The sequence below is a fragment of the Monodon monoceros genome, unplaced genomic scaffold (genome assembly GCF_005190385.1).
Source record: "Monodon monoceros isolate NGI ecotype Baffin Bay Population unplaced genomic scaffold, NGI_Narwhal_1 Super_Scaffold_15, whole genome shotgun sequence".
NCBI classification, from domain to species: Eukaryota; Metazoa; Chordata; class Mammalia; order Artiodactyla; family Monodontidae; genus Monodon; species Monodon monoceros.
Window position 1 is genome coordinate 38,208,087 of NW_021703771.1, and position 23,404 is coordinate 38,231,490.

The 23,404-nt window shown below is 48.2% G+C and overlaps 1 protein-coding gene across 1 annotated transcript; it reads left to right on the top strand.

The window, feature by feature from the left end:
- Positions 1–2,279: 2,279 nt before the first annotated feature.
- NR2E1 (nuclear receptor subfamily 2 group E member 1) lies at positions 2,280–21,988 on the top strand. Its single transcript, XM_029223920.1, has 9 exons — positions 2,280–2,545; positions 7,240–7,385; positions 10,622–10,709; positions 12,294–12,529; positions 13,807–13,953; positions 16,059–16,155; positions 16,543–16,692; positions 16,935–17,040; positions 21,187–21,988. The coding sequence occupies exons 1-9, from the start codon at positions 2,521–2,523 to the stop codon at positions 21,347–21,349; spliced, it is 1,158 nt and encodes a 385-aa protein (XP_029079753.1). The 5' UTR covers positions 2,280–2,520; the 3' UTR covers positions 21,350–21,988.
- The last annotated feature ends 1,416 nt before the right edge of the window (positions 21,989–23,404 follow it).

Sequence of the window (23,404 nt, forward strand, 5' to 3'; positions counted from 1 at the left end):
AGTTCTTCGGCCTGAACCAAGCGCCGCCCTTTGCGTCCACGTGGCGGTGGTGATGGTGGTAGCGGTGGGGGGTGGTGGCAAGTGTCTCTCTGGCGTAAGCCGGAGCCCCAGGCTCCAAAATGGCACAGTAACTGTGTTTCTCAAACGCCGCCGGGAAATCATATACTTTTCTAGGTGCGGAGTTCGAGTTTGCATCACGTCTCGGGCAGGGCTAGCTGAGCACAAGTCTGCCCAACTTGGTTGTCAACAATGTTGACTTATTGTCCTGTCTCCTAAAAATCCCCTCAGGTTTGTGACTTTGTTCCACATTTCCCTGATCTCGTCCCACTTCGAAAAGCCGAGGAGGGATAACTTGGGAGGTAGTTGTCCCCTTTCTTGCTCTTTCCGAGTGTCCCCAGGCCCGAGTCCTGGTCGCTGCGCGGCACTAGCAAGGACGCGGGCTCTGGTGCGTGGCGTGCGCGGACGGGGGCTCCAGGCCCAGCCCAGGCCGCGGCGGAAAGTTGCGGTCACGTGCTGCGGCCGCCAGCAGGAGCGCACAGCCTTCGCCCCTGAACCTCCGGGGCCGAGGAACTGCGGCGCCCTCCGAGGGTCCGGGGGACGCAAGCACTCACTTGCACACACATACTCTGATCGAAAGCCCGGGTTGACACCGAGTCTGGAGAAAGTGGGACCGGGAGCGGGCGGGTAGAATTGCGGAGTGCTACTATCTGTTCACCTCCCCCAGAGCTTGAGCGGAGGGCGGGAGAGCAGGAGGTGTGACCCTTGACCTTTGGCCAAGCCCACGCCAGGAGGTGAGGCTGGCAAGCTCTTGTTTGACAAGTTCAAGCTGCTGGGAGAGCTTTAGTAAGAATTAATCTCTTAGAGATCGGGGATCACCGCTGTCTAGGCGTGCGCTCTCCCAGCGCGGTACAGGATCCAGGGCAGGAGAGAGCACAGGAATCGCGGGAAAGGCGGGCGGGAGGAGTAGGGGGCTAAGGCGGGGGAGGAAGCTCTCCAGAATCCCTGGACCCTGAATTGGGGCGGTGGGGGGCAAGCGAAGCCCACTGGGGACGGGCAGCGGGAGGGAAAGCTCTACCCTCCAGCCGCTCCAGTGCAGAAATAATGGAGGCGAAATAGCTTCGCCCTGCTCCGGATGGGCTTTACTTCGGCAAGCCGGCGGCACCCTCCCGGCGGCTGGTGCCCAAGTGGACAGCGCGAAGGCCACAGGAACGCGGAGCCTCCGGCAAACCCCATCCCAGGCCCCAAATACGCACACAGTGTCCTCGCCTATAACGTTCCGTAGATAGTTGCAAAATGAATAATTACTCACCTTGGACCAGATCCAAGTTTTACCCAACAGAAGGGGCACGAGACCAAGAATGAACCAACTCACATGGCCATATCCGGCGCGCACAATCACACACAAACACACAGCCACCCAGTTCTTCCACGAATCTGTCTGGCGCTCTGGAGAGAAGGGGGAAAGCGTTCTGAGAAAGCTCCAGCTCCCCTCCCCTTCCCCCTTGCCATGAAATATAATAATTCATTTTTATTACGAGAGCAGCACTGTCCTCACCATCTCGCACGCACAGAGCCACACTCCCTTATTCATACTCTAACTCCTCAGCTCCGAGAGCGCCTGCATTTTCTTTGGGAGCCGCTTGGAGGTTCATTAATATCATTAGCATTTAACCCCCTCCCTCTTTCCATCCCCTCCCCGCACATGGCTGACGTCAGACCCCGCCAGGAGTTGGGGGAAAAGCTAAGTGGGCCAGGGACGCCCTATTCCCCTCCCCGTGGCTGCCTGTCAGAGCGCTTCTGGAGATATTACAGGGGACCCAGTCCGCAGCGACAGGCACAAAGTCACGGGGTAATGAACTTCGGGAACCCTTTGCCGCTGCGTGCTTGGCTCTCCCCGGAAACCGGGAGCTGGCCTCCTGTACCCTCGGAAGACTTCCCAGCAATCTAGTTTTTCCCACTCCGCGCTCGGATTTGGGCAGCGCGGAGCCCATCTGCCTGAGACTGCGGTTGTGTGTTTCCCTTCTTTCCGTAAAAGAGCAGCGGTCTGTAGAGATCTGCCCACACTCTGCCTGCCTAATGTAGAGGGAGGAACTGAAGACTGAGAGACAGGAATGGGGAAAGAGAGGGATTTTGCCCTTTTTGCTCCGTAGAAAGACCATTTTCGTGTCTCCATCTCTGTTCTTCAATACCCTTCTCTTGCCTGTCCTCCCTTCTCCCTCGATCTGCCTGTCCGTCTCTCCATTTGTCTGTACATGCCTGTGTCCATACCAAGCAACATTCCCAGCAGCTGCGGTTTTGCAAGAGGCGGGAAGAAACTTAAGGATGCTTAATTTTCCACTGTGGAACGAATTCTGAGCGCCCGGGGAGCAGCGCAGCGCGCAACCGACACCCACCTGTCCGGCCCCGGAGCCTCCCAGGCTGGAAGGCGGCTGGAGAGCGGCGGCGCCCGGCGGCGAAGCGGGCGTTGCCGGCCGGGACTCGGGCAGCTCCCACCAACCGCTCCGCCCCGGGACCGCCAGCATGAGCAAGCCGGCTGGATCAACAAGTGGGTACCTATCGTGCCGCTGCGGGGCTCAGGCGCGCAGGCTGGGACGGACGGGCGGGCGGGGTAGCCGGGGAGGTCCTGCTCCGATCTCCGAGACTCCGAGCCTGGGAGAGGGACTCCAGCGGTGTGTGCGCTTTGGCCCAGCTCCTTGTAGACCATGAGTCAGTGCCTTTCGTGGTGAGGGAAGAACAATTTCGTTACCTCTGGATTGCTTGATTCCCCCCTTTCTCTGGTATGGTGGGAAGGTTGCGACCCAGGCCGCCCAGCAGTCCCGCGAGTTGCCTCCACTTAGCCGCCAGGTGCGGGGAAGAGGGGGTGGAGGCGGCGGGGGCGGGAACTAGGCCTCAGCCCCAGGCTGCAGCACAATAACACGCTCGCTCAAAACTCCGAGCTCCAGAGCGCAAAAGCAACTTTGCGCAAAGCGGATTTTGAATGGAATGCTTTGCACCCCTTTTCTAGCTATTTCAAATAATCCTGCAAATTGGGAAGCAGAAACAATTTAAAAGTCACATTTTCCTTAATCCTAAATCCGCGTAGGTCATAACTGGGGAATTTAAAGTATGGCGAACCGCTCTAGCAAAGAGAGGACCAAATCCCTAATCCCAAGGAGTTTTCGAGCGAGAGCTCGGCAGAGGCAGGAGAGTGCGGCCTGTTCCCCTCCGCGCGCTCGTCTCCTTCCTTAACCCTGCTTAGCTGGAGGCTCTCCCTTGGAACGCCAAGTCGTGGCTGATCTCTAACCGCCCCTAGACGCCGGAGTGCAGGTCTGAGTGTATGTGCGAGGGCTTTTGCGTGCTCCTTGCCTGCGGACCCTGAGAATGTGCAGGCCAGAGCCGGCGCTGGGCCGGCACGGCCGCAATGCCAGGGTCTCCATGGGGCATTTCAGTTCCCGCCTTCCGGTGGCCCGGGGCTGCGGTTTCCAGGGTCCAAGGCTGGGGGTGGTCGCTGCCGAAGTCCCCACATCCCGGAGTGCTCCCGCCGCCCTTGTCCTTTTCGCTTATAGCATTTTTGGCGCTTGTGCTTTTCTCAAACACCTCCTCCCCTCACTCCCGCTCATTGTCCCGAGCCTTTGAAAGTTGGGAGAGTCCGAGATACTTCTGAGGACTGATAATGAAGTCCCACTTGAGTGGAATGCAATTCCTCCCCTCCCTCTCAAGAAGTGGGTTGTGTTTTTATTTTGTCCGTTTGTTTTGGTTTTGGGCGCTGCCATTTTAAAAATTAAAGTGAACGTGAACAAGAAGAAAAAAGGAGAAATGTTTGGAACTAAGGCGGAGGGAGGAGAGAAGGAATCTCAGCTGCCTTCCGAATCAGAGCCGACCCTGGCGGAGGACTGGAGTTTCCAGTTAACCTCGGGCCTACCTGGCCCTCGCTGTTCGAATCTCTGGGAAAGGAGGCGAGCTCGCATATTTTTTGTGGCCCATGTTGTGGCGTGTGTGCGTCCTTCCCAGGAGGCGCAGAAGGAAAGCCTTCCTGGTGCATTCCGAGCCTCCACCGCAAAAACTGAAGCCGGCAGGCCTCGGCAGGCCTCGGTGCTTGCTTGCCCTGTGACAGGTCCTCGCCTCCTTCCCTGGAAGTAAGGAGCCTCAGACCCCTCGCCCACTTGGGGTGCGCAGTCGCCGGGGTTGAGGAGCCTTGAAAAGTGAGGCCTCGGAGGTGAGGGAAGGGGCGGGCACGAACTGGGTTCGCTGGGAACCGCGCCCGCGTGCTGTAGATGGACTAGGACGCAGGCGGGCCGTTCGGACTTTTAGGAAAAAAGGCAGAATGACACTGGGGAAACTTTGGAGCTTTCCAGCTTCCCAAGAGCCTGAGTTGGGCCTCCTAAGCCTCGAGCCCGACGCAGGTCCGGACGCCTCCGCAGGAGTTTCTCAGGCCCGCAGAACAGCTGACCCCGCCCGCGGCGCCGCGCCATCCGGGCCTTCTCCACACCGGTGGCGGCAGCGGGGCCCAGGCCTGCGGCCCTCGGGCCCCGAGCAGCGAGGGGGTCGGCGCGCAGCGGGCGAGGTCAGGGCCGAGCCCGGCCGCGAGGTCTGCAACTCCCGCCTTGCTCGGATTCGCACAGCTGGAGAGCAGAGCGATGTCACCCGGGAGACCGCCTGGGTGGTAACAAGACCCCGGCCAGTCACCCCTGCAGCCCAGACTAACTTCTTTCAACAGCCTCTGATGGTAATTACAGTAATCGAAGCTGCCATATATCTTTAGGCAATTATGACACACAAAAAGCCCCGAGGGGACCCCCTGGCGAGGGAAGTTAAGAACGGTTTTCCAGCCTCAGGAAACTCCCGCCTGCCTCACGTCGGAGCTCGCTCGACTTGCTAAATGAGGGGAGCTTTGCAACGGGGTCAACCAGCTTGTCTCGTGACCCAAGTCACCTTAACGTGGCTGGGTGGCGGAGTCTGAGGCGCACACCCGCTCTGCCCCGGAATTTTCGCGTCCTCCCCTCTGTGCCCCGCCCCAGGTGGGTACGCCTGTCTCTAATCTGCCCCGGGAGCCTCGGCCCGGAGGTTTGCGCTGGGGCAGGGCCGCCCTGCCGCCCTGGCGGCCCCGGGGGGCCGTTGGTCTAGAAGCCCCGCCCCTGGAGCCCGAGTAGCGTCGCCCGCCCCTAACTGGTCCTCCCTCCACCCCGTCGGGGTTCTCCAGAGATGCATGTCCCTGGCCTCCCGTCTGGATGGGGGGCGGGAAAGAGAACCCCCACCACTGCTCCTCCCACTAGCTCATCTTGGCATCATCAAAACTGCCACCGGGAAGAGGACAGCTGGGACGACAGGATGGCTGGACCCCAAACACGGACCCCAGCTCAGCCAGAGCGTTATGCAGAGGAGAATGGTTGCAAAATATGGAAACCAAGTTTACTGCTTTCCAGAGTGAGGGCGGCTGCTGCGCGGCTGTTGAGTTCCCTTGGGCGCAGTGACAGGTCCGAGGGGGTGAGGGACAAAACCCGATGTCGCCTCCCCTGGCTTTCTACAACCCCCTCCTTCCCCCAGCACAACCTCTCCTCCCACCCTGCGGGAGAGGGGGCGCCGAGGCGGTGGTCGCCGCGCCGCGCGCCTCCCCCGCCGGCCTTTGTCGCCATCCGAATTCCCATGCTACTTTTTTTGACGGGTCACTGGTGGCTCTATAGGCAGGTGCTACGGCGGGGTTGTAATTGCCCGGGCCGAGCCTGGTGGTTACCAAACCCCCTCCCCAACCCTGCCGCCCGCGTCCTCCCCGCCCCCACCCCCTGCAGCTCCTCGACGGCCGCGGTCGGGGGTGCGCGCCCGCCCGATGCCTCGGAATCCACCGGCGAGTTTCCACCCTGAGGCCTCGGGCCCTTCCTGCGCGGCGCCCTCGCCTCCCCTACTTCCCTGGACCAGTCGTCCTCACCCTTGCCTCCCATCACCCCAGCCTAATCGTGGTCCCTAACCTGAGCGCTCTGGGAACAAGGTGCCAGCTTCACAGAGGCCAAGCCGGAGGCCGCCCGGGCCCAGACTGGAGGCCTTCGGGCCGCTAGCAAAGGGAACATTAAATGTAAAGAAGCTAATTATTAACTAGTATTGTTAAATATCATCATCATCATTATCAAAGTATTAATTAAGTTAACCCTTTATTTAAAACTCCCTTTTTTTGCACGAGGAAGGATTTCAAAGATCTTATGAACCACTTCAGGCTTGTTGGACCCTTGAACCTTATAGAAAAATAGTTACCTCCCTTATAACTTTTCGAATTTTACTCTCTCCCTAACATTCCTCTAGGGTCCGCGGCCATCCCAGGCTAGAGGGGATTCCAAGGCTATTTCTCTTAAGTCAGGCGACTGTCGAGGCCACGGAGGGTGGGGGCAGTTTAGGGAAACCAGTCAGATCTTTGAAAGAATCAGCCTCAGACAGCGGTGGAAAAACAGAAAGCAAGGGACCCCCGCAGGATCTAGTGTGAGAAGGTAGGGCTTTAAGGAGGAAGACGTTGGGGAGTCGGGGCGGAGGGGTGTCGTCCCACCCTAACCTGCCAGGGAATCGACCTACTTACAACACTCTCCTCCTACTTGCCTACCTCGGTGCTGGTTACTTTGGGGAGAAAAATTTTTTTTTTCCTAAAAGAAATTATTTCTCAAAAGCGATCCATCAAACATTATTTTAAATAGGTAAAGTGAAAGTTGGGCAATTACCACTACCCTTATTATCATTAATAATCCTAGTATTAGCATTACAATAATAATCCTAATAATAACAACCGCCCGGCAGCTCAGAGAAAACTCGATTGCCTTCCAGCTGCCATCCCTGGTTCCAGCCGTGTTTGTTTTTCTTCTTTTCCCTTTTACATTTCAAGTTTGTCTCCTCGCGCGCTCACTAACAACTTTCTCTGTTAAATGCAAGAGCAGGAGAGGGAGGCGGCCAAACTTTCCGCGGAGCAGAAAGGCAGCGGCGGCCGTGCTGCCGCCCTGGCCTGCTGTAATCTTTTATTCCAAAATGGGTTTCGGCGATTAGAGGAGACCCAAATACATGTAGCGGTGCATGAATAATGCTCATTGTAGGAAACTGACACTTGCTCAAGGAAAAAAAGTTTGGCTATAAAATCACTTCATTATTTGCTTTTACCGCAGCTTCGGTGCTAATCCCTTCAGAGGTCAGATTGCTTAGCATCTCTCTCTCCCTCTCCCCTTTCCTCCTTCTCCGCCCTCCTCTCCCTCTCACCCCATCCCCCCTTCCCTGTCTTTCCTGCAATTTCAGGCCGTATTTTAGATATCCCCTGTAAAGTGTGTGGCGACCGCAGTTCGGGGAAACACTATGGGGTCTACGCCTGCGACGGCTGCTCGGGGTTTTTCAAACGAAGTATCCGAAGGAATAGGACGTATGTCTGCAAATCTGGAAACCAGGTACCTTAGCAGGGCTGCGCTGCCCCGCTCCCCTCTGCCGCCTCCCCTTCCTTTGTTTGTGCCAAGGCCTCCTCTGAGTTTCCAAGCTGCTGAGGAGAGACTAGGCCCTGACCTCTCCTTTCCTCTCCCCTCCTTCCTGCCTCAACTCTCAGTGGCCCTTTTGCTTGGGAAAGGCAGAAAGAGGCAAGGGAAGAGAGCTGAGTTTGAAGGAGGAAAGCTGAAGTCCCAGCGTCTCCTTACACCCCCTATCAATCCCTCCCCCCCTTTTTTAAATCCTCTGACAGTTTTTGACACTGGGTAAGGCCCACACCCAGTGACTATAAAGCCAGCCTAGAGGACCTAAGGAACTTTAGAATCTAAACCACAAGTGCAGGCAGGTAAAAGGACTATTTTATGTCACTGCCACCCCAGTCCCATTCCTAGCAGCACCTAAGTTCAGTGCTCTGACCCAGGTCTGTCCGGGCAGAAGTGAAAGGCACAGGGCATTTCAGTCAGCGAAGTGAGTGTTGGCTAGTTGGAACAGAGAGGATGTGCTGTATGAGGGGCTGTGCCTTCGACTTCAGAGAAGCAGGGCTGCTTGGTAGTGGGCAGTGGGGCTTCAGCACCCATGTGACTTTAGTTGGGCCTTGTCAGAAAAGGGCAGAGTGAGCAAGAAGAGAAGGTGCCCAAGGAAGGAAACTGGGAGCCTCTCCACGGTCCTCAAATCTTCACTTTCTCTGCTTCTCTGGTTGATTCTGTTTTGATCTTGAGCAGGCAGCACTGTCTCAGAGAGACAGAAGAGTAGGGGCATGGGTTGAGTGTGAGCCAGAGCTTCCAGAAAGAGTGAGCAGACCCCTCCCCCTGACTCAGTTTCCAGCTCAGTAGTAGGTTTATTTCAACCTAGGAGATCAGCCTTTTGGTCCCACACTTGGCCTTCTCCTTAGCCAGGCACACAGACCCTAAATACAGAGTGACAATCTCCACTCCCAAGAAGATCCTGGAGAGTGCAGTAATCAGAAAACATCCTTTGGTAACCAAAATATTAAAACGTTTTCACTAATTAATATATATGATACACATATATACATACACATATATTGTCTGGTGCTAGTGAATTGTTTATCTTTTTCTGAACCTATGTCTGCTCATACCAATTTCTGATAGATTTGGATTATCAACAAAAACAAGAACAAGAAGATGCTGCATTTGGATAAGTTATTTTGAACTCTCCAGCCCTGTTACCTGTTTAATTGGGTCCATAGCTCTGTATCAGTTTCTCGCTTCACCATATGGACACATCACATTATATACACACAGGACTGTATCCCATTAGCTCCACAAGAATATGAGATTACTGTGGGTCATCAGACTTGAGCAGGCCTCTACTTAAGTTATCTTTTACTTTTATGCAATGCACAGAATTGGGGAATCAAAACCTCAGATAATATGCTTGATATTTTCAAAGGGGCTGGCTATCAATTCACACATATTGATCTCAGTCCAAGTGCTTGTAAAGGAGTGTTGATAGACTCATCAGGCATGGTGGTCCTCTTCTTACACAGAGAATGAATGGACCTAGCTGAAGTGCGCATCTTTCTCTCAGGCTCCAGATATTTATATACATTTGATCTGATTTGAAGACACTTTTAGGAACTAATGAAGACTTCTGTTATGCATTAGTATGTTTATCAGAATACTAGGAGGATAACATTTGAGGATAGGCATATGATTGCATTTAATAATAAGTTATTTAAACCTTTTTACATTGAGCTATTACACTGGCCAGCAAAGATGACCTGAAGAATTCAGTTAGGAAAAAAATTTATTTCCCTTCTCTCCTTTATTCTAAGCTTAGGTAAACAGCATTCTAGTTTATTATTAACAGTAACGAGGTTGTTTAGAAATTATTATGAACTTCTGCTCTACCTTTATTTTAAATAAATCAACGTATTTTAAATCAGAGGGGTGTGATCTCATAAAACTGTGTGTTTGAGTGTATAATTTTTTCCTAAGGGATATTTCAGAAAATATGCTTACTCCAAATTCAGAGTATATGAATTTTGAGATTATGAAACAAAATAAAAATATATTTATTTTATTCTCTTTCTTCCCACTGTAAATGTAAAAGTAGCAAGTAGTATAAACAGAGCACCAAACTTCTTATGTATTTACTGTGTATAAAATACACATGTAGACATGACTCTTTATGAATCTATGTATATGTTCTCTCAGTAATAGCACCTAACGCTGAGTGAATTCCATTAGAAATTTTCTCTGTTTTCCTCTTTTAATGGCCAATATTTTTCCAGAAAATTGCATTGGATAAAACATTTATTTTCTCATGCATCTCAAATAAGTATTTCTAAGGCACAATTACCTCTTTTTTTTTCAGTTATCTTGCTAATGTTCTCAATCTATGTTATCATTTTGTCAGACAGTTCATCACATTATCTTCCTGGTCATATTTACATGGTGGGCATTTCTAGAATTTGTCCAGGCCTTGGTCTCTTCCCTTCCCACTCTCACATCTGTAAGCCTTGCCCTCCTAACCACTCTGGCTTCTGCCTCACCTTCCAGAAATGGCTGTGTTTCTATGAATCTGGGCTAAGGCTAGTCTTTAAGACAACTCTCAACATGCTGGTCAGAAGCATGGCTTGGAGTACAAAGGCAAGAGAGGAAAACAGGAGAGTGGAGAATAATGGGAAATATTTATCTGACAGATAAATGGGCTCACCCAGAAAGTGACAGAAAGAGGTAGACTCAAGACCTGAAAGTGGAAAGAATAGTTGGTGGGAGGGGGACGTGGCAGGGGTCCTGGCAGGCAAGCCTGCTCCTTGCAGAGCTCCAAGGCCTCCTCCTCCAGGGCAGGTCGCTGTCTTCGGTCCTGAAAAGTCTCGCCCCGCTCCAACCCCTCTGCGCCTGGCGGAAGTTCCCCTCGGGAGCTCCTCCCCACGCAGCGTAGTCTGGGCAAACCAGGAGCTCTGACCCTTCACCTGATTTGAGAAGGACTTTCCTTCTTGTCCGCTTTCATAGGGTCAGGGGCTGGTCCTTTTGAAGTAGCCCCAGGAATCCCAGCCCTTCCTTTTCCTGGCCCCGCTGGTGCCCAAGGCCCTCGCGTTTCGCGGAGCCAGGCTTGCAGCTCTGGGGTCTGTTGCGGGGTCCGTACCCGCCTCAACGCCTTTTCCCCGACCCGGCGCCGGCTCGCGTCCCCAGTCTAAAGGTCCTGGGGGCCGCTGACCGCCTGCGCTCTGTTCCAGGGAGGCTGCCCGGTGGACAAGACACACAGAAACCAGTGCAGGGCGTGTCGGCTGAAGAAGTGTTTGGAAGTCAACATGAACAAAGATGGTAATCTATTTATTCTTAGTACATCTTTTTATCCTTATGTTGGTTGAATAGTAAGTAAATTATGTGTACAGAAGATAATGGCACTCCTATGCATGTAAATCATCTCCTGAGCATTTCTTTCCAGGTGCTGGGAATTGGCCTCCGGCTTTAGTCATCTCCCTGCATAAGCCCCACCCTCACCCCACTGAACTCCCCAGGGCAAGACCCATGCCCACGTGGGACACTTGCGCCTCACAACCATCCCCACGAAGCCAGCGTTCCTGGGGTCCCCACTCTGCTGGGGACCCGCATGTGACATTCCCGGCCTCCCATGCTGATTCTTCTTCTCACCTCTCCTTGCAGCCCTTTTGTGGTCAGACTTAAGCCTGTTAGCCTACCGCAGGGTCTTGCTGTCTGGATACTCTCCTGGAGAGGATATCTTGGGGACTAGGAGACGGGTTGAAGGAGGAAGGGCAGAGACACGAACACGCGGAATGTCCACCCCTTGTTTGTAGGCTCACCAAGATTACAAAATCAGGACGGCCGTTGTGGCGATCTGAGCTTTTTCAGGGCCTTCTCTTAGTTCTAAAGAAAGGGGCTGGAGGGGCAGAGTGACGCCAGTGGGTGCCTCGGACACCCAACTCCCAGAAGGCTCTTAAAGGCGCGCAGCAAGAACTAGGTCGTCAGGATGCTTCTTGGGCTTAGAGTGCAATCCAAGCTCGTGCCCGGAGGTGGCCTGGCGCGGGCGCCCCAGGCCGGGACGTGGCAGGGGTCTTGGCTGGGAGGGAGGGATGGGACCTCAGGACTGGGTGCGGAGTGGGCTTTGCCCGGACGGAGACCTGGGCAGGGTGGCATCTCCACGAGGTACAGCGCCCATTGGGAGAGTTCCTTCCTCCGCGGCGCAGGAAGCAGGAGGGAGCGTCCAACCTGTTGAACTTGTGTATTGACAAGTTGTCAAGCTCGTCGAGCGGAAGATTGCCCTGAATTAATTTGTTTGTTTAAACTGTTGGTGGTAATTGTCACATCTCCCCTGCCTTCCTCCAGCACACTCTGAGAGGGCTTTCCCTCGTCCCATTCCCCAGCGGACCCGGGCTCGGGTCCTTTTCTCCTGGGGTCCTCGGAGGCCAAACGGCATCTCCAAGTGGGGCGAGGGATGGAGGTGGCGGGGGGAGTGGTCGTCGAGCGGACTGGGAAAATGTGTGCAGAGACGCTGTGCCTGGCTGTGCGCAATGCTCCCTCTACCCTTGGTTGTGGTGGAGACCCAGCTACTCCTGCCCAGAGGGTCTCTGGTTTCCCTGCTACCTTCCCTGGGTGCAGAGGAGCCCTCAACCGACAGAGAACACACCTAGTCTTGCCTGAGGCTCGGGTATTAGTGTGACACTTTGGGCCGGGCTGCTCTTCTTGGCTTCAGCTTCCTTATGCAAACAGTGTAAGGGTTAAACGGTCTCAGAGCGCCCTCCACCCTCACATTCCTTCTCCCTCCTTCTCTTCACCTCCCGGGTGCCCTTGCCTGTCCAGACGCAGCTTTTGGCCAAGAGCGCGGCAGCGTCTAAGTGTCACCGAGTCTCTGATCTCGGGCGTGCGCCGGTCTGTCTGTCTCTGTAGCCGTGCAGCATGAGCGGGGGCCTCGGACGTCCACCATCCGCAAGCAGGTGGCCCTATACTTCCGTGGACACAAGGAAGAGAACGGGGCGGCCGCGCACTTCCCCTCCGCAGCACTACCCGCGCCGGCATTCTTCACCGCGGTTACGCAGCTGGAGCCCCACGGCCTGGAACTGGCCGCCGTGTCCGCCACCCCTGAGCGGCAGACCCTCGTGAGCCTGGCTCAGCCCACGCCCAAGGTCAGTGACCTTGCTGGGCCCGAGACCTTTCCGAGTGGAGGGTGGAGAGGGGCGCGCCCATTCTTTCTCAGCTGGCATGGCTCAGGCAAAAGATGGAGAGAGAGAGACCTCACGGGGTGCTCGGTGCTTCGCCGAGCCCTGCGGGGAGCTCTAGACCTCCCTCTCTCCCCTGTTGAGCTAGGGGTGCTCAAATTTTAGTGTGCAGTAAAGTCACTCTCTAAGCTGACTGCAAACGTGGCCGCCTAGGCCCATCCCCCTTTCAGCAAATTTGAGGTGGTGCCCAGGAACCTGTATCTTTAGAAAACTAGTGTAAAGCCCTGGCTGAACTAAGAGGGCAGCCTAGGTGTTCCTGGAGGACAGAAGAGCAGAGTTTGTTTTTAGAAGAAAAAAGTTGCCTGCAGCTGGCAGAAGAGCCCCTGAATTGCAACTGCAGGGGTCTAATCTCTTGGGCAAAGCCATGGGTCCCTAATGCAAGAGAGAAATGTGGAGCTCACTTTGTTAGGACAGTTTGAAGAAGTTGGCTTCATTTCCCACTCCGCGTACTCTCTTCTGAGCCGCATGAATTTACACAAGAATTGAGCCTCTACTAGCAGGGACACAGCCAGAACCACCTCAAAAGGCTGCCACCTAGGGACTACCTTCCAGGCTTCCAGTTGGTACCTACCCAAAGCCCCCACTCCAGGCTGAGAAGGGCTCCAGATCTCTCTCCCCAAGAGGAGGGCCAGCTGCAGCCCCACACTGCAGGGAAGCCAAACACCTGGGCACACGCACACACACAATATTTAATATTGCTTTCTTATCCTTGATGTGTATAATAAGCTTGGAAAAGTAGTGTTATGAATATGTCGTCAGTTATGAATGGGAATGCTCTATGAATGATTAAGATGTCTAATTGAAATATTTCCATAATATACTAATCCTTTCTAAAAATACTCATATGCATATTTGTGTTTGGGATGCCTATTAATTTATACTTTCTCCACATCTATTTTTATTTACTCAAATGCAAGAAGCTCTTGTCTAAATTGGGAGACAGGCTTGGCACTTGGCTCAGCCTGAGGAAAATTTGCTGCAGGGGATAGAAAAGCCAGATGCCCCTCTTGAAGGAACAGGCCGCCGAAGAGTGGAAATGAGCCTCTCCCATCAATTATTATTCCCCAAACTCTATAGATATTCCTATCTCCTTCACTGGTCTAATTAGAAAATTTTAAATTTGGCTCTTCTTGCAAAGCTGCAGTTTCCTTACTCCCTGTTGTTTCTCTTTCTTCCCCACCCAGTACCCCCATGAAGTGAATGGGACCCCAATGTATCTCTATGAAGTGGCCACAGAGTCAGTGTGTGAATCAGCTGCCAGGCTTTTATTTATGAGCATCAAGTGGGCTAAGAGTGTTCCAGCTTTCTCCACGCTATGTTTGCAAGACCAGGTATGACCAAGAGGGCACTGAGCTCTTGGGGGAAGGGGGTTGGGAAAGAAGCAACAGTAGCCAGTCTTATGAAACTAGAAGCTACCTGGATAAATCACCAAGGCCAAGCATCCGTTCTTAACAGCAGTAGGAAATGATTTTTCTTAGCTTCTTGCTATGGGTTCAAAATAGCTAGCTATGGAATCCTTACTAAGAAATGTAATTATGTTATTTCAGGAAAGTTGGATATGATCTAAAAAAAACAAATATACAAGACCATTGTCTTTTTTTTCATTATCTTTTTTTAGTTTAATTGAAACATCAAATTTCATCACAAATTTTAAAAATCTTAATGATTTTTAAAATTGTTAACAAAACAATATTTTCTTAAGAACACTGGAACTGAGAGACAGAACGTGATGAGAGTATTCCCTTGTAAGATTTTGGGAACTAGTCTCATTATTTTATATTTGCAGCTTTATATTTTCCATTGTGATGCTCATAGTTTTGGCCACTGATTGATCAGCATGAAGGATTAAAGAGTGCATTGCACACCTCCCTTGATTCTTTAAATGCTTTTAGAGTTTTTGTAAACAAATAGGTCTGGTGCGTAATCCTGTGGTTGTAAATGACATTAAGAGGGAGAAAACAAAGTATGTGCCTTTAAAATTGCATCGTACCGAAACTCAGAAGTGTTTGTTGTTAGGAATATCAGAAATGGCCTCTGCCAGAATTTTTCTGCCCTTAAGGGAAAGAAATAAAATGAAGTATTCACAAAAATTGGCCGTCACCAGCACATTCATGGAAATTAATGACAAATTTCCCAAAAGGCTAATAAGTAGCTCCAAAAGCAAAGGATTTGTTTCTTTAATTCATTTTATACCTAATTAAAGCATAATAGTGCCCCTTAATATGAAGTACATTTCCTACAGAGAGCCCTGGCAATGTGCTCAAAACATTTAATCTTCTAGCATGGGATGTTCTTTTTTTCATGGCCTGGACTTTCAAACATGGTCAGAATTAGACATTGTTTACCTTGCATTTTTAAAGTATTATTTTCTGTATTTAATGCAATAAAACTGAAAATAAAGCACTTTGAAAATTAAACCTTTTGGTCTAATTGTGATTTTGGTTACAAGCCTTCACAATTCAGCCCTTAGCTCTCAAAAGGAAATCCTCTCACATCCAGAACTGACTGGTTTTTGAGAGATTTTTCAAAAACAAATTTTTCAAGATGGTTAGTTTCTATCTTTGACCAGCTTTACTGGTTGACTCTGACCGTTTGCTCTGTGTGTGTGTGTGTGTGTGTGTGTGTGTGTGTGTGTGTGTGTGTGTGTAAGTTGGCTGTTTTTTCTCAAAACAAGTATTTGTAGACTTTAATCCAAACAAAATTTACTTACTGTCTGCCACTTAGCCCTTCGGTGGAAACCCTTTAACAACAAGCAAACTGCAGTGAAGTGGAATCCAGTACATTAATTTCGAAAAGGAGCCATATTTTCATTTTAAATATTCAGTAGCACATTTTAATAGAATGAAAATGACAAGCACCTTGATGCTGTCCACTTATGAGTCTCAGAAAAATCAGGCAGTGAGATGAGGTAAACTCAGCAAAACCTGATTAACATAATTACACCCTGATTTCCCTGCATGCCTCTTGGGAATTAGTGATCACTCTCCCAGCCCAGCCCGCTCAACCCTCCGGGAAGATGGGGGCCCACATCTGCATGCTTAGCCTGGAATCCTCAACCCTGATAATATCAACATTTTCTATGTTGATATTATCCACCTGCTGTGCTGCTGGTGACATTTCATAGAGCCTGGGTCTCCTGAGAAGTTTTTAGGTGGTCAGGAACAAATGGATGCAAGAACAAGAAGGGTAAATTTCCCAAGGGAAGCAAAATTTGGGGAATTGGAATGGCTGACTCTCAAATGCATGTGCTTAAGTATAGACACCTTTTAATAAAGGAAAATATGAGAAAATAAGGGAAAGCTAGAATATTCAGAGGAAAAACTATCAGGACAGGCATTTAAAACACTTCTTAAAATGATGGAAATTTACATATTGAAATTGTTTATAAATTTATAAATTACACACTATATTATATTATACATCTATTGTATGACAGCTGATGCTTTTGGAAGATGCTTGGAGAGAACTGTTTGTTCTAGGAATAGCACAATGGGCCATTCCGGTTGATGCTAACACTCTACTGGCTGTATCTGGTAAGAATTGCACAATTTAATGACTTTGTTGTAGAAATTACCATAAAAATACATTACTGAAAAAAGAACAACATGTAAAGAATAACAAATTCCTGCTGAACAATAGAGTATACCTGTCATTTATAAATCTATATTTAAATGCAAATAATGTTGTTTTGTTGTATTCATGACTGCTTGCATTGTTATTTAAATGCAAATTACTGTGTTTGTTATCATCCAAGAGAAGATTTTATATTAACTTTCATACAATATAGCCAGTTTACATGGAATCAGATATCTTAGAGTGACAATTGAATAGATATTGATATGCAGGATTTTGTCAAAAATCAATATTAAATCATGAAAATGCCTTCATGTTAGAGCATTTATTGCATATTTTTATTCTAGGCATGAATGGTGACAACACAGATTCCCAGAAGCTGAACAAGATCATATCTGAAATACAGGCTTTACAAGAGGTGGTGGCTCGGTTTAGACAACTCCGGTTAGATGCTACTGAATTTGCCTGTCTAAAATGCATCGTCACTTTCAAAGCTGGTAAGCAGACACAAACTGCTGTCTCTTCTCCTTCCCCAGTTTTGCCATCTCACTAATTCAGACACCTCCAAGTCCAAAAAAGAGGTGATGGTTTTCAAGAGAGCTGATACTCTTAGTCTGACTCCATTTTCGATAGCCATGGAACCTGCATGTTCTTCTGCTGGCCATCCACTTCCAGAGAGTGCTTTCCCCATCTGCATTTCCTGTGCTGCCTATCACAATTTCCTGGTCTTCATTTCTAGTTCCTACACACAGTGGTTCTGAACTGAGAAGTTTCCGGAATGCTGCCGCCATCGCAGCTCTTCAGGATGAGGCTCAGCTAACTCTCAACAGCTACATCCATACCAGGTGACCCTTGTTTGCCTTGAACGTGTACTTAAGAAAATTGCTTCCATTGTGAATGTGTGAGCAGACAGCAAAAAGCCAGTTCAAACACTGTGACTAATTATCCTGTTGCCAAGCCAGTTAATTTAATTAGAATCTGTGTCCTCACGTATTTCGAAGGGTAGGTGAGAGGAGCAAATCAAATTACATTACAAAACTGAAAGCACTGCCAGACACCATACACCTTTCCTGGATGAATAAGTTGATCCATCAATATAGCTGAACACATTGAGGTGAATGGGCCCAGATATGAGCAAGGTGAAAAATGAAGGCTAAAGTGTTATGTTAGTTGATATATTAGAGAGTGGTCACATGATCCTTTAAAAAAGGCAGGTGCCTTTCTTTGGATGCCAATCCCAAATAGAAGGACCAGAGAACTTTCTAAAGCGGTCATCTTTAACCCCATCATGACTGCCGTCTGGCTTTGGTGATTGGTATCTGTTGACTTATTTTGAGCCATAGCACCCATCATGTTACTTCTGGCCAAGCAAAGCCCACTGACAGAGGCTGTTCTTGGCTATTTGTAGAAACTCTCAGTCACTGGGGTTCCAGCAGTGCTCCTCCTGGCCCACCAAATGGGCAAATCCACCACGAGGTCTACAGACTTTCTGATTCCGTTTTCAGACGAAAAAAGCAAGGCTTTTAAAGAGCAGTGAAACCTTGCTAGCTTCCTCAGTTAGGGCTGCAGTAGATCTGAGGTTAGAATAGAGTTGCTCTTCTTACTTATTCTCTAGATCTTGAAGAGAAGCCCATGGAAACCAGTCTCTATCATCTCAACATCACCCATAGACACTAGGCTGGGAGAAACTAAATCAAATGGGTAGAGGCAGTTAATGCTTCCATTACTGAAGGGGTCAAAGAAACCCCAAGTCACCTGTGTTCATTTGGGATGATACCACTTCTGCAGGGATCTCCTTATCCTTTTATAAATCCTCTTTTGAATACTAATGAGTAAAACTGTTCCCTGTCCCAGAGTCGTTGAATGTAGCTTTTCGGAATTCCTATTCCTGAAAGCTTTAGGCTTCACAGTAGATCTTCAATAGCTGATAGCAACCAATATCTATTGAGTGCTTACTGTGTGCCTTACAACCCAGCATATTATGATTTTCCCTAAAAGTAGAGGAACAAGTAAATTTGTAAAATGTGAGTTTAACAGCAACAACAAATTGTTCCCTGTCCATGGAATATCACTGAAACTGTGATGAGTGGTAGAGCCTGTGTATGTTTTTCCAAATTAAAGTTCCGTGGTTTTAAATTTAAAATCCACATTTACTTTCAGAATGTATATAGTAAGCACTTACATTTGTTCAGAATTATAAAATGGAACTGTACATAATTTGGGCACTTTTTCCCCACTAAAAACTAAATTGTATATCATAACTGACCTCTGACATTTAGAGTCTTTAAGGTATAAAGAACATCACACCAGGAGAATATGATACTAGGTATTGATTCAGTCAAGCCTTTGCTGAGTACTCGCTTTGTGCAGGGTGGCTGGTGAGCACTGTGGAACACGAGAAAGGACAAGATACTATCCATTATCGTTACAGGACGTAGACAGAAGTGTTACTCCAACTCAGACCAGGGAAGAGAAAAAGCAAAGTGGGGAGTGAGAGAGAGAAATTCCCGTTGGAGGGAGTGAGAAAAAAATCTGCAAAGTCTGATGCATCGAGAAGACATGTGAGCTAGTTCTTGGATTCCAGCAGGAGAGAAGGGGACCAACAGGAGGCAGAAGAGGGGCTGGTAGAGGTGCCATGGAAGGTGCCAGAGAGGGAGTAAGGAGAGTCTGAGAGAGCCTGACATTTCAGGAGCTGCTTCTAGGACAACCTGAGAGAGTTAAACCACAAATTAACAGAAGTCTAGTTTAGAGAAATGACAAGTATACTACTTCTCTGTCACCCTTAAAACAAGGAAATTATTCATGGAAGGAACACATCTGCTTTGACATGAGCCTTTCATTTCATGATATCAGCTACAGCTAGAATTTAATACTAATATCTAGAGTCATACATGTGACAAAACTGACTATACCTTACTGCTTAGCTCCTTCAAATCAGCGAACATTCTCCTCTAGCACTTTCCTGTCTAGAAAAATAAAATCTGAAATTGGGAAGTTAATGTGGCAAACTGAGCTAATTGTGCATTAATTGTTAAAGCTGCAAAGTGAGCTAATTGTTACAGCCCGGTAAGTGATTTCTCTAATTACCTAGGACACGAGGAGAGGGCTAGAAATCGGCATTTCAAACAAACTATATACAACTACGTGTAACAACTATATATAACTACATATAATAATAAACAATTTAGTTATATATAATAAACTATATAACTGACAATCAAATACCCGAATCCGTGACAGACACAGAACACTTACACCTGGAAAGAAAACTTCCAGTTATGTATGCTGATGGATGAAGTCAAGGGCAAAGATACTCTACAAAATAATTTTGAGCAGTCAGAGAGCCCCTTTCTTTCCTTCTCTCTCTGTCTCTGTCTCACACACACACATACACATGGTTATTGTTTCTGGGTAGTAGAGTACTCCACATATAATAAACACTTAATTTGTGTTGACTGTCTAACCAGCCTCTTCCTAACTAGAGAATAAGAGAAGTGGGTGAGTAGGTGAGTGGATAATCTACTCACAGAAAATCAAGAGTTAACTGTCTGTGGAATCACCAAAATACGTCCTTTCTGAAAGTAATTATTTCCCACAGTGTTTTCTCACTGTGGGAAACTTCAGCATGTTGGGTGGTTGCTGCAGACACAGTGGGGCTTATCTAGGCAGCCACTGCTTCCCATCCACTTCAGGGGGCTTCTCTCCTCTGCCTGCCTGAGAAGGGAAACAGAGCTGTTGAAGAGAGTAAGTGGCCAAGGTGGAAGGGAGACGTGGGCCTTGGGAATACTTTCCAGGAAACGTAGGAGATGTTTCTGGCAAGTAGAGTAAGCGGTGGGATTTATGTATTTTTTTAAATGTAGAGAAGCTACACCGTGTCCATACCACATTATTAAAGGTGGTCTGGTGGTCCCTGTCCATTGGTGGTCATGAAGCTGGGCAGTGAAAGAGCCAAATGAGGTCCTCAGAGGCCCAGAATGAATTATCAGCCTCGTATCAGGTTTAAGAGAGGGACTCTCTTGTGCCCAAAGCTAAGAGACAAGCATGAAAGTTGTTCCCCTGGACTCTGCACGGTGGGGTTATTGGGCAGTTAAACTCAATGTTCAGCTACCTAACTCCTGTGTAGGAATTGATATCTGTCAGTTTCTAGCACCTGTGGCCATGGACTGAACCTGGCTGAGTCACAGATAAGTGTCTCCAGAGGTCAGTCTTTTGGGTGGTTTGTGTCCGTGGAGGGAGACCTCCTGGTAGACTGTATTGACACCTGATTCCAAGCTATTGACTGAAGACACATCAAGGCAGTGAGGAGGTGGCTTATAGGCATCTAAAGGCAGCAGAAAATTGAACTTGCACATCTGAGCACAGATGTACGTTGGACATCAAGAGAGGAAATTGTTCAGCAATTTCTCACATCTTTAATTATATGCCAATTTCACTGACATGAAAGTTGGGTGGCACTGCCAGCCAACAGAATTTAGTCTTTAATTTTCAGTGTAATAAGGAGGGAATTATTCCTGAGAGTGACTAAGTATAGTGCCTGAATAATAATTTAGAGAATTGCTTAGAAAAGGAATCCATTTTATTTGAGGGAAATAGCCTCATGAAGGAGTCTTGTGAATCAGAAACTGTGGATGTTGTCACTAGTTTTGTCATCAATACCATTGGTTGGTTTCTACACTGGCAACCTTAAGTTTATTATTTGGTCTAAACTTAGTACCATGTTTCTTAAAATTACTTTTTCTCCAAAAAAACTGCAACCCCTGGGCTAATGAGGAGACAGTCACCATGTGCTTTTGGCAGCATCATTATGTTCTCCATGCCTCAATTATTCCACCTGCAAAACAGGGACAGTAGTGCCTGGCTAGGACTCTGTAGTATGTTATTAAAGAGGCTGAATCAGGAAATTAAGCTGAAGATGGTGTGTGTTCAAGGATGAGATATTAAGCCTGTTAGTGATGGATCTTACCTTGCTTTCATGGCTTCTCCTATTCCAGATATCCCACTCAACCCTGTCGCTTTGGAAAACTCCTGTTACTTTTGCCAGCTTTACGTTCTATTAGTCCATCAACCATAGAGGAAGTGTTTTTCAAAAAAACCATCGGCAATGTGCCAATTACAAGACTGCTTTCAGATATGTACAAATCCAGTGATATCTAAGCTCTCCAAGTCCCTACTTTTCAGGATGGGACAGTATCTGATGAACTTCTACCCATGGAGAACAAGCCTCAACTAACAAACCCTTCAGGAAGCATAAACCTGGGAATGTGTAGCCTTCAGGAAAAAATGTCAATTGACACAAAACAATTCCAGTAGCTCTGACCTGCTGCCTCACCCAGGGTGGGGTGGCCTGGAAGGAAAAGGGGGTGTAAGAGGACCGCCTGAGCAGAGAGGACTCACTGCTACCATGCCCTGGGAGGGGACCGAATTCGGGGTTGCCACAGGCCAGGCCATTCTGCCTCTTACCTGGAAGATCAGGCTGATCTATCAACAGCTGAAACATAAGTAGAACATTTTTTTTCCCTTTTAGCGTATAAAGTTGGGTAACCAAATATAGTTCTGTGTATAACATCATACAGCAGCCTTCAGAACTATCTTATGTTGAAGAATTTATTTCAAAAATAATGGTTAGGTTTTAAATCAAAAGTTTTATCAAAAGTTTCCCTTCTATTGTACTACTTCATAAAGTGGCCTTCAGAACTGAGTTAATAAGTGAAAGGTAGCTTATGCTGTGAGATTTGCTTTTTCTCTCTCTTCTTCCTTTCTCTTTCTTCCTCTTCCTCTTCCTCCTTCTCCCCCTCCCCCTCCTTCTTCTTCTTAATACCATAGGCCAGGCAACCTTGTCAAAGGAATTGGTGGACGAAAATGAGATTCTCACCAGGACTTCAGGTTGGATAACATCTAAAAATAGAAGAGCTTTACTAAAAGAACACAAGTCGAGGGAGGATGAATAAAAACAGCAAAACCAAATAAAGTGGAGATGAATGATGGAGTGAGGCAGACTGCTGTCCCATTAACACAGTGCTGAAACCAAAGGCAATGGGGGTCCAAACTCGTGTTTCAGCGAGTCACACCAGACAGTAAATGAACAGAGACATGAGACCAGAAGGAACTTCAAGGAGATGGATGCTAAAGGGCTTCTTGATCCAATGCTAACAGCCTGAGACTCTTCAATGCCTTTCAGAAAACCGGTTTCTAGTAAAGCTTTGAATGCCTGCACGTGCACCCACACACTTCGTCCTACACTACAAGCTGCTCCTTTGGTATGAATCTCTGCTTATGGAAATGTAGACACAAACATTTTTAAATAGCTGCTGTACTTTTCACATTCTGATTTATTAGGTACTAGCACTGAGGAAAAATATTCAGCACTTGGACTATTATAGGATGAGTAAAACTTTCCTTGTATAAAGTGAATTAACTGATTTGTGAAGTTAAAAGGTTGTACTCATTGTATTTACAAAGAATAAAAAATATATTGCATTTAAATGAACTCTGCCTGATTTCTTAGCCTCCCTCCCCGGCTGGTTCTTATCCACCAGTTACAAGGCGGCGGCGGCAGCTGGTGTAAAAACTGAAGCTCAGAGCACTGCAGCCTGAAGAACTGAACCACAAAGGCAATTTCCTTTTTACAGTGAATCCCATGTAAAATGATGAATAAAGAAATATAAGATTCTGTTCTCTGCAGCTCTCAAATGTAATTGCATCTGTTAGAAAAATTACTGTGTGAGGAAGAAAGAGGCCGATTAACAGAGTCTTCATTCACTCACTCCCTGTTTCTAACTCTCTTGCCAACATTTCAGTCCTGACCAGGAACTTAAAATTATTTAATGATCAAAAAGATAAAGTGTGAAGAACCATATTGGTGAGTAAGATGCGGAAAGAGCAGTAGAAAGTGCATTGAGATGTTCCCAGCAAATCTCAGGGCACTGGTCCCACAGCCAGAAGCCGGTGGTGGAAATCAGAGTTGCCCAAGGACATGGGCACTATGCGTTCCTCCTGGGCAGCAGCTCCAGCAAGAGTCTGGAGCAGAGGCACTAGCATCTCTTGGCTAAACTGACTTGGCAGATAGCATGTGTGGAAGTTCAATCAGCCATCCACTCCTAGTCCACTAATTCCACTGAGAAAAAGAAGTTGGTCTTAAAGGAAAGCAAGCTACTCAAAGATTTGTACAAGAATGTTCTTTACAACACTGTTCATATTTAAGAACTAAAA